Source organism: Lepus europaeus, chromosome 2 (assembly GCF_033115175.1).
Source record: "Lepus europaeus isolate LE1 chromosome 2, mLepTim1.pri, whole genome shotgun sequence".
Classification (NCBI taxonomy): domain Eukaryota; kingdom Metazoa; phylum Chordata; class Mammalia; order Lagomorpha; family Leporidae; genus Lepus; species Lepus europaeus.
The window spans coordinates 108,740,559-108,753,267 of NC_084828.1; the positions used below are offsets into that span (position 1 = coordinate 108,740,559).

Here is a 12,709-nt window from a genome sequence, read left to right on the forward strand (position 1 = left end):
TGTCTCTTTGTTTCCTAATGAATATTTTTTAAAAAGTCATGTAAGACTGTAGGACACTTTTAACAACTAGAATTATAACTTCAACTTCTGGGTTTGTAATTAATTAAACATTGACACTCTCTCTTGCTATAAGAAGTCATAAGAATGGAAATGAGATAAATGTTTATTCTTGGCATTTGTGTCTTAGTACATATTTATGTCACTTCTTTGTATTGCCTCTTTAGCTAATTATTTTGTTATACTTGTTTATCGAAGAAAGTTAGAAAGTACATTGCACACAAAGGAAGAAAAAAAATCATAACCTTCTCCTTCCATGTGTTTTCTCTTGTGACAGCAACAGGGGGTGAGGATCTTCATAATGCTCTACAAAGAGGTGGAACTTGCTCTTGGAATCAATAGTGAATATAGCAAGAGGACCTTAATGCGTCTACACCCCAACATAAAGGTATTTGGATTCATCCCGGTGACAGTGTTTCTTCTGTCTTGTTCTGTATGAGTTTTCCAGATAGATTTGCCCTGGATCATGATACGCTATACAATTTCCTAATGTATATTTTTGAGTAACTAGCATAAAGTCTTACGAAACAAATAAAAATCCTCTGCTTCCCCATACTCCCTCCATTGTTGAGGATCAGCAAACCTCATGTTTCTGCTTCTTTGACCTTAATAATTGAAAGTTTAGCCAGGAACACACTTTCCACAGCTGTCTTAATAATCAAGATCCCTACAAATCTTTACACTTTCAGTAAGATTTTCCTGGAACCTCTGAGATGCAGTCTCCCTGTGACATCCACTGGTGGTTGATAGCAGAGAAGAGATTTCCCTAGGATTTGGAATGTGTTCTTTTAGAATCAAAGCACCTAGTGCAAAATACCAGTATACTAAATGGATATGGTAAGCAGTTGGAAAAAGCTCTTTGATATTTCACCAAAAACCTGAACCCCATCAATAAATATCACCCAGTCATAGAGATACAAAAAGACTTAGCAAATTAATAAATCGCCATCAGGCCTAAAACATATAACATTTGTGTCTGATACTTGACTGAAAACCAAAGAGTATTTTCCCCCAGAGAATGAGTTACTGAGGTGCATTATTTCAACAGATTATTTATTCATTCACCAAATTTCTTTCAAAAACTACTAGGAATATAACTCATGACATCAGCAACGGCAAGGAGTGAACATGGGACTGTTAAGTGAACAAAGGTGTTGAATGTTGTTGAAGTTATACTGGTATGAACTTGAATGCTGCAATTTTAAGATATTAAATGTAATCCCCATGGCAAACATAAAGAAAGTAGCTATAGAGTATACACAAAAGGAAATGAGAAAGGAATTTAAATGTTTCACTGCAGGAAAAACCAATTAAACACAAAAAATGGCAGTAATTGAGGAAATGAAGGACAACAAAAAGCTATAAGACAAATTGAAAACAAATGAAAAGTTCTTTATCAGTAATTACTTTAAATGTAACTGGGTTGAATTTTCTATTAAAAAAGAGCCTGGAAACTTACAGATAGGGTTAAGAAAAACATAATCCAGAGCCCCAGTGTTGGGGCGTAGTGGATAAAGCCACAGCCTACAATGCCGGCATCGCTTATGGGTGCCAGTTTGAGACCTGGCTGCTCTACTTCTGACCCAGCTTGCTGCTAATGGCCTGGGAAAAGCAGCAGAAGATGGCCTGAGTGCTTGGGCCCCTGCAACGCATATGGGAGACCTGGAAGAAGCTCCTGTCTCCTGGCTTCAGCGTGGCCCAGCCCAGACTATTGTGGCTATGTGGGGAGTGAAACAGCAGGTGGAAGAGCTCTCTCTGCCTCTGCCTCTCCTTCTCTGTAACTATGACTTTCAAATAAATAAATGTATCAAACTAAGTGATATCTACCAGAGACTTACTCTTTAAGCAATGACACAAATAGGTTGAAAGAACAGAAAGGATATTCTCTGTAAGTATTAGCCAAAGAGAGCAAGGGTGGCTAAACTAACATCACACAAAATAGACTTTAAGAAAAAAAAAGATTATAAGAGAAAAAATGACATTATGTGTTACTAATAGTTTAATACAATGATTATAACATTGGCACCCCTACTAACAGACCTTCAAAATCTATGCACCAAAAACTGGCAGTATCAAAGAGGGGGGAAATACAGTTCTTTTTTTTTTTTTTTTTTGACAGGCAGAGTGGACAGTGAGAGAGAGAGAAACAGAGAGAAAGGTCTTCCTTTTGCCGTTGGTTCACCCTCCAATGGCCGCCGCAGCCAGCGCACTGCGGCCGGTGCACCGCGCTGATCAGAAGCCAGGAGCCAGGTGGTTATCCTGGTCTCCCATGAGGTGCAGGGCCCAAGCACTTGGGCCATCCTCCACTGCCTTCCCAGGCCACAGCAGAGAGTTGGCCTGGAAGAGGGGCAACTGGGACAGAATCCAGCGCCCCGACCGGGACTAGAACCCGGTGTGCAAGGCGGAGGATTAGCCTGTTGAGCCGCGGCGCCGGCCTCTACAATAATAGTTGTGGAATTCAATAACTCCCCACTTTCAATAATGGATACAACAACTGACAGAAAATAAGTGAGATCCAGGAGGACTGACCAGCACATTAAACGGACTCGATGTAATGGTTGTATCTGTAACACTCTACTTACTAACAGCAACATTCATATTTTCTCAAGTGCCAATGGGATATTTTCCAGGAGAGGCCATCTATTGGGCTACAATTAAGTCCTAATAGATTTTAGATGGTAGATATCATATACATATCTTTCCAACCACAACAGGAAGAGGTTAGAAATCACTAACAGAAGGAAAACTGGAAAATCTCAAGTTTTTGGAAATTAAATAGGAAACTGTTGAACAAGCAATGGATCAAAGAAGAAATCACCAGGGAAATAGAAAACAGAGACAAATGAAAACAAAGCAAAATACCAACAATTATGGAACACAGCAAGAGCAGTGCAAAGGGAAGACTTTATAGCTATACATGCTTCATTAAGAAAGAAGAAAGATTTCAGAAGAGCAGCCTAACTTTACAACTCGAGGAACTAGAAAAGAACAAACAAAACCCAAAGCTAACAGAAGGGAGGAAAATAAGATGAGAGCAGAAACAAACAAAATGGAAAAGCAATTTTAAAAAATCAGTGAACCTAAAAGTTCGTTCTTTGAAAAGATCAACAAAATTGACAAACCTTTAGCTAGCTGGACTAAGAAAAAGGAGAGAAGAGCCAAGTTTTACAGAAAAGAAAATGGGACAGTACTGCAAAATTTACAGAAACAAAAGGCTTACTGTGAACAACTGTACATCAACAAATTGTATTACCTAGATGAAGCTGACAAATTCCCTGGAAACACAAAACCTACCAAGACTAAATCATGAAAAAAATGTAAAACCTTCCTAGGCATAACTAGTGAGAAAATTGATCAGTTATCGAAAACCTCCCAGAAAAAGAAAAGTCCTACATGTGATGATTTCACAGGTATATTCTACTGAACATTTTTTTTAAATATAAAAGATTTATTTATTTGAAAGTCAGAGTTACACAGAGAGAGAGGAGAGGCAGAGAGAGAGAGAGAGAGGTCTTCCATCCACTGGTTCATTCCCCAATTGGCTGCAATGGCTGGAGCTGCGCCGATCCGAAGCCAGGAGCCAGGAGCTTCCTCTGTGTCTCCCACATGGGTGCAGGGGCCCATCCTCTACTGCTTTCCCAGGCCATAGCAGGGGGCTGGATGGGAAGTGGAGCAGCCGGGACTCGAACTGGTGCCCATATGGAATGCCGGCACTTCATGCCAGGGAGTTAACCCACTGAGCCACAGCGCCGGCCCCTCTACTGAACATTTAAGGAAGAACTTCTCAAAGTTTTCCAGAAACTGAAGAGGGGAAAAGACTCCCTAACTCGTCACCCTGTTGTCACTGGACTGTACACTTAAAAATGGTTATGATGTGAAGTTTTATGTTATGTATATTTTACCACAGTGAAAAGTAGTTGCCAAAGTTTTGGGAACTTTTCTTCTTAGGCACATGAAAACAGGATAGGTCAGACTTGGATCATTTATGGAATTCTGTTTGAAAGCATGGGGTCACTCACTTCTCAAAATACCTTTCATATCTCTGTGCTTATATCCATATACTTAGCATTCCAACCCGATAGCTGCCAAATATAATCTATTAGTTTTCCAGAGACAGATGGTGGTTATTTTGGAGTTAGAAAAAATGTAACATAATCCTTGTAGGCAGAAAAGGGAGCCAGCTATCACACTGAGCTTTTCTCAATTATATAGTCATAGTGATATCGGAATGTGGGATGCCATACAGTATCACCGTGTGTTTATTAATAAATTCCCAATGTGAATAAGCCCGTGTGGGTTCTTGCCTAATATTCAGAGATTTCTGAATGCCGGCATAAATGAACGAAGCAGCATGATACGTTTCAAGCTTCTTATTCAGTGGGAGAAATTCATAGGAGAGCGAGGGCCCTATCTAAAAGAGAGAGGGAAATCTGGGTTCATACCGAGTACCAGGAGCCAGCCACGCGGAGGAACATGTAGGCCAGGAAGAATGTGGTGGGTGGCCCAGAGGCCAAGCGCCCTGGAGGCGCAGGGCAGCGCAGGCCCACGATGGCAAAAGGCCAAAAAAAGAAAAGGCTGGGCCCACCATATTGCAGGCCTTTAATCTACTTTCAAAGGGGAGTGGTTAATTAATCTGATTGGCCAGTGGGTGTACAGGTGTGGCCAGGTAGGGGCATGAGATCACACTAGGGTGTGGTGAAGGCGTGGTCTTCCAGCTCACTGACCTGATCAATTTTTTTTTTTTGTAAAACTTATTTATTTATTTATTTTCTTTTTTTTCCATTTATTAAACTTTTATTTAATGAATATAAATTTCCAAAGTACAGCTTATGGGTTACAATGGCTTCCCCCCTCCCATAACTTCCCTCCCACCCGCAACCCTCCCCTTTCCCGCTCCCTCTCCCCTTCCATTCACATCAAGATTCATTTTCAATTCTCTTTATATACAGAAGATCAGTTTAGTATATATTAGGTAAAGATTTCAACAGTTTGCCCCATATAGCAACACAAAGTGAAAAAACTACCGTTGGAGTACTAGTTATAGCATTAAATAACAGTGTACAGCACATTAAAGACAGAGATCCTACATAATATTTTTTTAAAATTAATTAATTTTCTATGCCATTTCCAATTTAACACCAGGTTGTTTTTTTTTTCATTTCCAATTATCTTTATATACAGAAGATCAATTCAGTATATAATTAGTAAAGACCTCATCAGTTTGTACCCACACAGAAACACAAAGTATAAAAATACTGTTTCAGTACTAGTTATAGCATCACTTCACATTAGACAACACATTGAGGACAGATCCCACATGGGGTGTAAGTACACAGTGACTCCTGTTGCTGACTTAACAATTTGACACTCCTGTTCATGGCGTCAGTAATCTCCCTAGGCTCTAGTCATGAGTTGCCAGGGCTATGGAAGCCTTTAGAGTTCGCTGACTTTGATCTTATTCCGATAGGGTCATAGTCAAAGTGGAAGTTCTCTCCTCCCTTCAGAGAAAGGTACTCCTACTTTGATGGCCCTGTTCTTTCCACTGGGATCTCACTCACAGAGATCTTTCATTTAGGTTTTTTTTTTTTTCCATGGTATCTTGGCTTTCCATGCCTACAATACTCTCATGGGCTCGTCAGCCAGATCCGAATGCCTTAAGGGCTGATTCTGAGGCCAGAGTGTTGTTTAGGACATCTGTCATTCTATGAACTGACCTGATCAATTTTATCTTGTATGTCTGCCTACATCAATACAAGCTACCATGAATTTGGGACCTGGGCTTAGGGTAGCAGATCTGTGAGCACAGAGGAGACACCAAGGCCAGAAAGCAGTCTTTTGTTGGATTCCTGTTTAAAAAGACTGAGCCCTGACAAAGAGGGGTAACTCCTTATGTATATTTTAGCCTCTTTATCTCCCTTATATGGCTACAAGAATGCATTTGATTGGATATTCTAATGTTACATTGCAGCCACAGGAATCGATACAATACTGGGCATGTGTACATAGTTACTGATGTTTTTGTCACACACATACTGATGAGCTGTGTGCTCTTTGGCAAGGATTAACACCCTTGCTCTCTTTAGCAAGCACAATCCTAAATGGTTACATAGAAGCAGATAATAACTACAGTTGAAACATTCATAGGCAAGCGGATAATGACCACAGTCCATTCCCAGGGTTTCTTTTTTCTCTTTTTTTTTTCTGACCTTGGGAATGTCTCTACCACAGTAGGAGTGTATAGAAAGTAGATAGGAGTCTTCCTTTGATACACAGGGAGAATGAAATTAGGAGTTTGAGAGATTTTAGTGGGCACAGGGGGGCAATATATAGATAACATATTTTGATATTTGAATTATTAAATATGGTTTCCAGGGAGAAAGCAGACTTGACTTAATATGACATGAAGGACATTTTAAAAAACACACTAACTGAGGATTTCTTCCGGTCTCTAGGTGATGCGGCACCCGGATCACGTGTCGTCCAGCGTCTATCTGTGGGCTCATCACGAGAAGCTTGTCATCATCGACCAGTCGGTGGCTTTTGTGGGTGGGATTGACCTGGCCTATGGCAGGTGGGACGACAATGAGCACAGGCTGACGGATGTGGGCAGCGTGAAGCGTGTCACCTCAGGGCCGTCTCTGGGTTCCCTCACGGTGAGTGAATGCATCCCACCTCTGTGGAACTGAAGTGAGCAGGATTTGTGCATAGGGGAGCAGGTAGATTGCGTGGCAGGTGGCTTCCCTTGGGGAGCTAGAGGACAGAGCTGGTTTCAGATCCCAGCCTCCCCAGCTGACCTCCCTCTGTCTGTTTCCTCCCTTGTGTGAAGAGACAAGGTTCAACACAGTGTTTGCTGCCTCGTTCCCAGCTCCCATGTTCCCACTTAAAGACTTACTTTCTATTTGTGGGGGAAAAAAATTCCTAAACAAGACTCTGTGGAAACAAAGATGAAGGTTCAGTCAGAGTAAAAAGCTTTATTAAAAGTAGCTGCAGGGACTGGCGGTGGTTAAGCTGCTGTCTGCAATGCCAGCATCCCATATGGGTGCCAGGTCAGGTCCTAGCTGCTCCACTTCCAATCCAGCTCCCTGCTAATGTTCCTGGGAAATCAGCAGGAGATGGCCCAAGCGTGTGGGCCACTGCCATCCACAGAGGGAACTGGATTGAGTTCTAGGTTTCTGTCAGGCCTGGCCCAGCCCTAGCCGTTCAGTTAATTTGGGGAGTGAACCAGCAGATGGAAAATCTCTCTCTCTCTCTCTCTCTCTCTCTCTCTCTCTCTCTCTCTTTCTCTCTTCCTCTCTTTCTCTCTCTCTCCTCCCCTCTCTGTAGGTCTGCTTTTCAAACAAATAAATAAAAAACTAAAATAATAATACAAAAGGAGCTGCAAAGGCACTTGAAATCTTCATTTAGAGGGAATTCTGTTGGAGCAGGAAGTTAATAACTTCTCAAAGTACTTTTCAAATCAAGAGCTGCCCAGATATGTTTACCTGTCTGCTTGCTACTTCAGTGGAATGGCTACAAAATATCAAGACACTAAACTAAAAATTTTGAAGAGCTTCATTTTATTTAGTGCTAGATATGTTGCTGACTTTCTGGGAAATAGCAATTCAATGAATAGGGAACAGGGAAAATGATTGACGGAAGAAACATTGCTTATTTAACGTGTATTAGAGGGAGAAGTTCAGCAGCTCAGTGGTGAATCTAACTCACAGAGTGGCTGGCATTTAAGACAAGACAGTTAATTGGAATGAAATTTTAAGAGTTTGGCCTCCTGAAAGAGCTGCCCTATGGTGCGCCCTTGATAGTGTTTAAACAGCTCCCAGAAGTCTGCACTGCCCTGCGACTGACCTCGGAGTTATTGTGTGTCTCCTCCCACACCTGCAGCATGGGTAACCCTTACACCTCAGCGCCCACCGAAGTCAAGGACCGTGTTGCATCACATCTTATGCAATGTCTTTTTTTTTTTTTAATAATTTCCTCAGGTTGCAACAACAGGGTCTATGGAGTCTTTAAGTCTTGAAGATAAAAATCAATCCAATAAAAATCTGCCCATCCGAAAGAGTTTTGATGATGTGGATTCAAAACTGAAAGGAATAGGAAAGCCAAGAAGGTTCTCCAAATTTACCCTCTATAAGCAGCTCCACAGGCACCACCTGCACAACACCGACAGCATCAGCAGTATTGACAGTGCCTCCAGTAAGTCTTGGTCTGTGCTAGTGTTTATCCTGATGCCACTGTGTTCCGTTCACAGCTCGTCACTGCGCACCTGTTCTCAAAACCGGTCTTCGATAACAGGATAAAACGAGCAATGCTGAAAGGTCTCTGTATCATCTTATTCAGTATCATGCCATTGCACATCTTTGTTTACCCCATTGTAGAATAGATTTATTGTTTTATTCATACCAAGTAGTTATAGCAATCACAATTCCTGCTTCTTAGGGTAACAGAATGACTAAGAGTTTCTAAAGTATGCCAGAGCCATAAACGAAAAAGAAAGGTCTTACATGTACTTCATAAACTTTTCTTAGAAGAAATTTCATTTCTCTTCCCCTTCAGGAATACGCCAAGCTTATATCATCAAACATCAGATTTTGTACATCTTATAAATTTACTGTTCTTTCCAGATCTGACATAAAGCCCTGCAATTTTCTGTTGCACTGAATCTTATGACTGATTTTCTAGCCCTGCCTAGTTTTAAAAATGATCAGACTTGCTTTCCAGTTCAGAAAACCACAGACGTATATATATATATTTCTGTGTAAAAAAGAACTTTCAACTTTCTCCAGGTTATTTTAATCACTATAGAAGCCATCAGAATTTAATCCATGGTTTAAAACCCCACTTGAAACTCTTTCGCCCGTCCAGTGAGTCTGAGCAGGGACTCACTAGACCTGACATTGGTAAGTGACATGTGAGTGGCAGAGCCTCCAAAGCTTCAGCTTTTGTTGCATCGTCTGCTGCATGGGCATAGTAAGTGTGTTTCCATGCTGGCTTCCTGTTTGCCTGTATTCGGACCACATGTGTTGCGGAGAGCCTGCTCTGTGCGAAATGTTGAGTAGTTCCCAAGACCCCTGCTTCCTAAGGACCTGTTCTGCAGCAGCAGAGGTAAAACATACCCAACAGGGATGCAGGGCGTGGCACATGCACTGCTGTAGCATTGTACAAGTTCTGTGGAAGGTGGGAGAACTCCCTCTGTGATGATCCAGAAACACTGAGGAGAGATGCTGGATTCAGATCTGGAGCTAGTTTCTTTGGAGTGGGTGAGGATAGCAAGACTTGGCAAGTGAAGGACGTTAAGCTGAGCCAAAGTGCTTGATTGGAAAAGCACACCTGCTCTTAAATATTAGAAAACACATCGGTCAGCTAGGGTGCAGTTTTTGATCTAAGACTAGGAAAATATACATGGGCACATCCAGACTCCCAACATAGTTCAGAATCTTGAAGGCTTTTGAATGGAGGTCTCGTGCTCTATTTGTGAATTTTTAGAAACTGTAATCTGGTACCCTTCTGTAAAATGAAACCAGTGGCTCAAGAATTAATTCATCAGGGCCTAAATGATGGTGGGAATGAAGAAGGATTTGTAGGTGGCCATATATGGGAATAAGTAGTCATTGTAATAAATAACAATAGTAAAAACCATAGGCTAGCCTTTGTTGGGCGCACATTCTGTCTGTCCCTGCCTTGAGTACTTGCCGTGCTTGGGAGTAATATTGTTGCCTTCTTTTTAGAAGTGAAAAAACTCAGGATTGCAAATGATAAGCAAAGTGGCCCAATAAATCCACTTTATTGCTTCCTAGTGCTCATGATTCAGATTTGTGATTTAGCAGAAATGTAGGTTATTACAGTGTGATCTTTGTAGCCCTAGTTCTAAGGCCAAGGCTCTTGTGTGCCATTCAGGAGATGGGAGGGAGTTAGAGTCCAGCTCCCAGGTGGGGTAGCTTATAGCTTACAAACCTGGTAAATGAAGCTGGACCTTGAGCTGTGGTGCCCAGTATTCATCCTTCCGTGTATGCTGTTTTAGTTTGATTTTTTTGCTTAATGAATTAATTGGCTATATAATGAACTAAAGCTCCAACATAAGTACTCAATAACATTTGAATTTTAAAAATCATAATAACATTAATGTACATTTGAAATGGTAAAGAACATATATGGAAAGACATTTACTTAGCATACAGTTAGTACTTGATACATAAGTAGATTCAAGGACAACTCCTAGTAATTCCTGTACTTGAAAGAACTTCAAAGTTCTGGGAACCAGGAAGCCTCTAGGAATCCACAGGGCCGGGCTGGAGGTGTGTTCAGATTTTAAAGGTAAATAGTTGGAAATAAGGCCAGGTAGTGCCTTGTATTACAATGTATGGCTTTGCTCTTTTAGGATGGAAGTTTAAAATGATATGGAAGAATGAGGTTGCCAAATGGTGAGGTTGGGGTATCTGAATTTTGATGGAGTATTAGTGCTGCTTACAATAGGATTGAGAGCAAACAGAGAAGGTTTGAGTCAGCTGCTGACTACAGTGAGTAACTCGGGCTGAGGGGGAGACAGCCATGGTCATGATCTGAGGACACTGGGATGTGTTTGGTTTCCTGGTATTGATGGAAAGTATCCTGACACATATTCACAATGCTTCACTGATACACTGGATGCATGTCTAGTGCAGCATTGTTTATTGAGACAGAGAAAGAGAGAATGAACAGCATAAATATCAAAGAATATAAGTGCAGAAGAACACAATGAATTTTTCTTCCCTTTGTTGGAATTGAGCAACCACTAGAAACTGTAAGGACAATGAAGCAAATAGAGATTTTTTTCATTTAATTAACTAAATATTTACTGATCTCTTCAATTATGCCGATCGCCATTCTAGATACTAGTAGTGAATATAACAGATGAAATGCAGTTGAGTAGTAAGGGGAAAGGATGAGAATTGTCTGTACAAATAGGTCATCAAACACGAGTCAGCTGGTGAGGGTTACCATGGAGAACAGTGGAGCAGAATAAAGGCAGAGGCAGAGAGAAGGAAGGTTTACTATTTTATATGGAAGGGTATTGCAGAATGTTCAGGGAAAATGGAATTAAAAGATGAGTTTATGTTGGTGCAAAAAACAAAAAAAATGAAAGCTGTGCAGTTTCTTTGATAACGCACACTTTCCATGACCTTGTGGAGACCCCGGAGAGGGAGGTCAGAGGGTGCTTCTCTAATGAGGTAAGTTTTGAACTGAATCAGAAGGAGGAGAAGAATGAGCATAAAGACTGTCTGCTGGGAGGAGGAATCGCCCTGGACGAGACCGCGAGGTAGGGTGGGCATTGGTGGGCTCCGAGAATGTGCTGTGACGGCAGGAGCTGCAGGCCCAGGCACATGATCGAGCAGAGTCAGAGGTGTCGGGGGGCTGGGGAGATTGTGGGAGCTCTTGCAGACTGCTGTAAGAATCCTGCCCTGCGTGAGATAGGAACTCATCTGATGGTCCTGAGCAAAGGACAGGTGAGTTCTGATTTGGTTTTTACAGACTCGGCTGACAGAGAATGACCAACTGAATATCTGAGAGTAGAATTTCCAGCTCTTGACAATGCAGTGGGTATGAGATATGACAGGTGCAGGGCTCCAAGTCTTTGGTGCCACACTGGGAAGGCCATGGGAGCAGCAAAGGAAGAGCAGGAGTTTGGGGCTGATTGCCACTGTGTCAAAGCATGCACCCAGACCAGGTTGACAAAGGACAATATAATGTCAGCTTTGCTAGGGAGATGGAACTTGAGGCGATTTCTTTCTTTTCCACTTTGTTGGTACTGTTTTCCTAATGTTTTAACGTTTTTTGGTAACATTAATACAAATTTAATTTTTGATATGGGAAACATTAATTTAATAAGAAAAGCCAAAGGATAATTGAGTCCTTTTAGAGCAAAACTTTCCAAATGCTTCTTTGGACCCTCGAGTTTCTCAAAGGTTCTGAAAGGACACTGAGAAGGTGACCCCAGGCCTCGCCTACGTCTGTTGGTACCTGCTTCAACCAGAACAAAATTCTTGTATCTGTTTTGTCTATCAGAGTTCCTTGTGAATTCCAAAGACAAAAAGTAAGATTGTGTTAACAATAATGAAACACATGTAAAGATTCTAGACTTGAATCATGTGTTGACTTTAATTCATTTCTTATAGGACTTGAAACCCCAGTTCAGCATGGAGTGTCTCTCCACTAGAAATGTAAAACTGATTATTAGCTTGAGTTAATGACTTCATTTTCCTGAGAATGTGAACCAGGTTAGCTTCTCTGTGGAGTCAGTTTCACTTGAATGAAACAGGCAGTGTTGAACTGGGCTCCTAATAAACCTTCCTGGAGTTGCACAGAAATCAGTGTGCAGGGTTCATACAAGACCACCATGGATTTAAAAAAAATTTTTTTTAGATTTTATTTATTTGAAAATCAGAGAGAGAGAGAAATATTCCATCCATTGGTTCATTCCCCAAATGGCCACAATGGCTGGAGGTGGGCCCATCCAAAGCCAGGAGTCCAGAGCTTCTTCCTAGTCTCCCATGTGGTTGTAGGAGCCCAAGCACTCTGGCCATCTTCCACTGATTTCCCAGGTGCCTTAGCAAGGAGCTGGATTGGAAGTGAAGCAGCCAGGACTAGAATCAGCATCGATACGGGATGTCAACATTGAAGG

At 41.5% G+C, this 12,709-nt stretch overlaps 1 protein-coding gene across 3 annotated transcripts in view; it reads left to right on the plus strand.

The window, feature by feature from the left end:
- Nucleotides 1-12,709, plus strand: part of PLD1 (phospholipase D1) — a 237,617-nt gene that overhangs the window by 136,340 nt on the left and 88,568 nt on the right. For 2 of the 3 annotated variants that reach the window (XM_062211829.1, XM_062211835.1), the window contains 4 exons: nucleotides 335-445; nucleotides 6,510-6,710; nucleotides 8,034-8,247; nucleotides 8,838-8,951. In XM_062211829.1, coding sequence (XP_062067813.1) covers nucleotides 335-445; nucleotides 6,510-6,710; nucleotides 8,034-8,247; nucleotides 8,838-8,951 — 640 coding nt within the window. The remainder of the gene's footprint in view (nucleotides 1-334; nucleotides 446-6,509; nucleotides 6,711-8,033; nucleotides 8,248-8,837; nucleotides 8,952-12,709) is intronic. The other variant, XM_062211841.1, reaches the window with a different exon arrangement.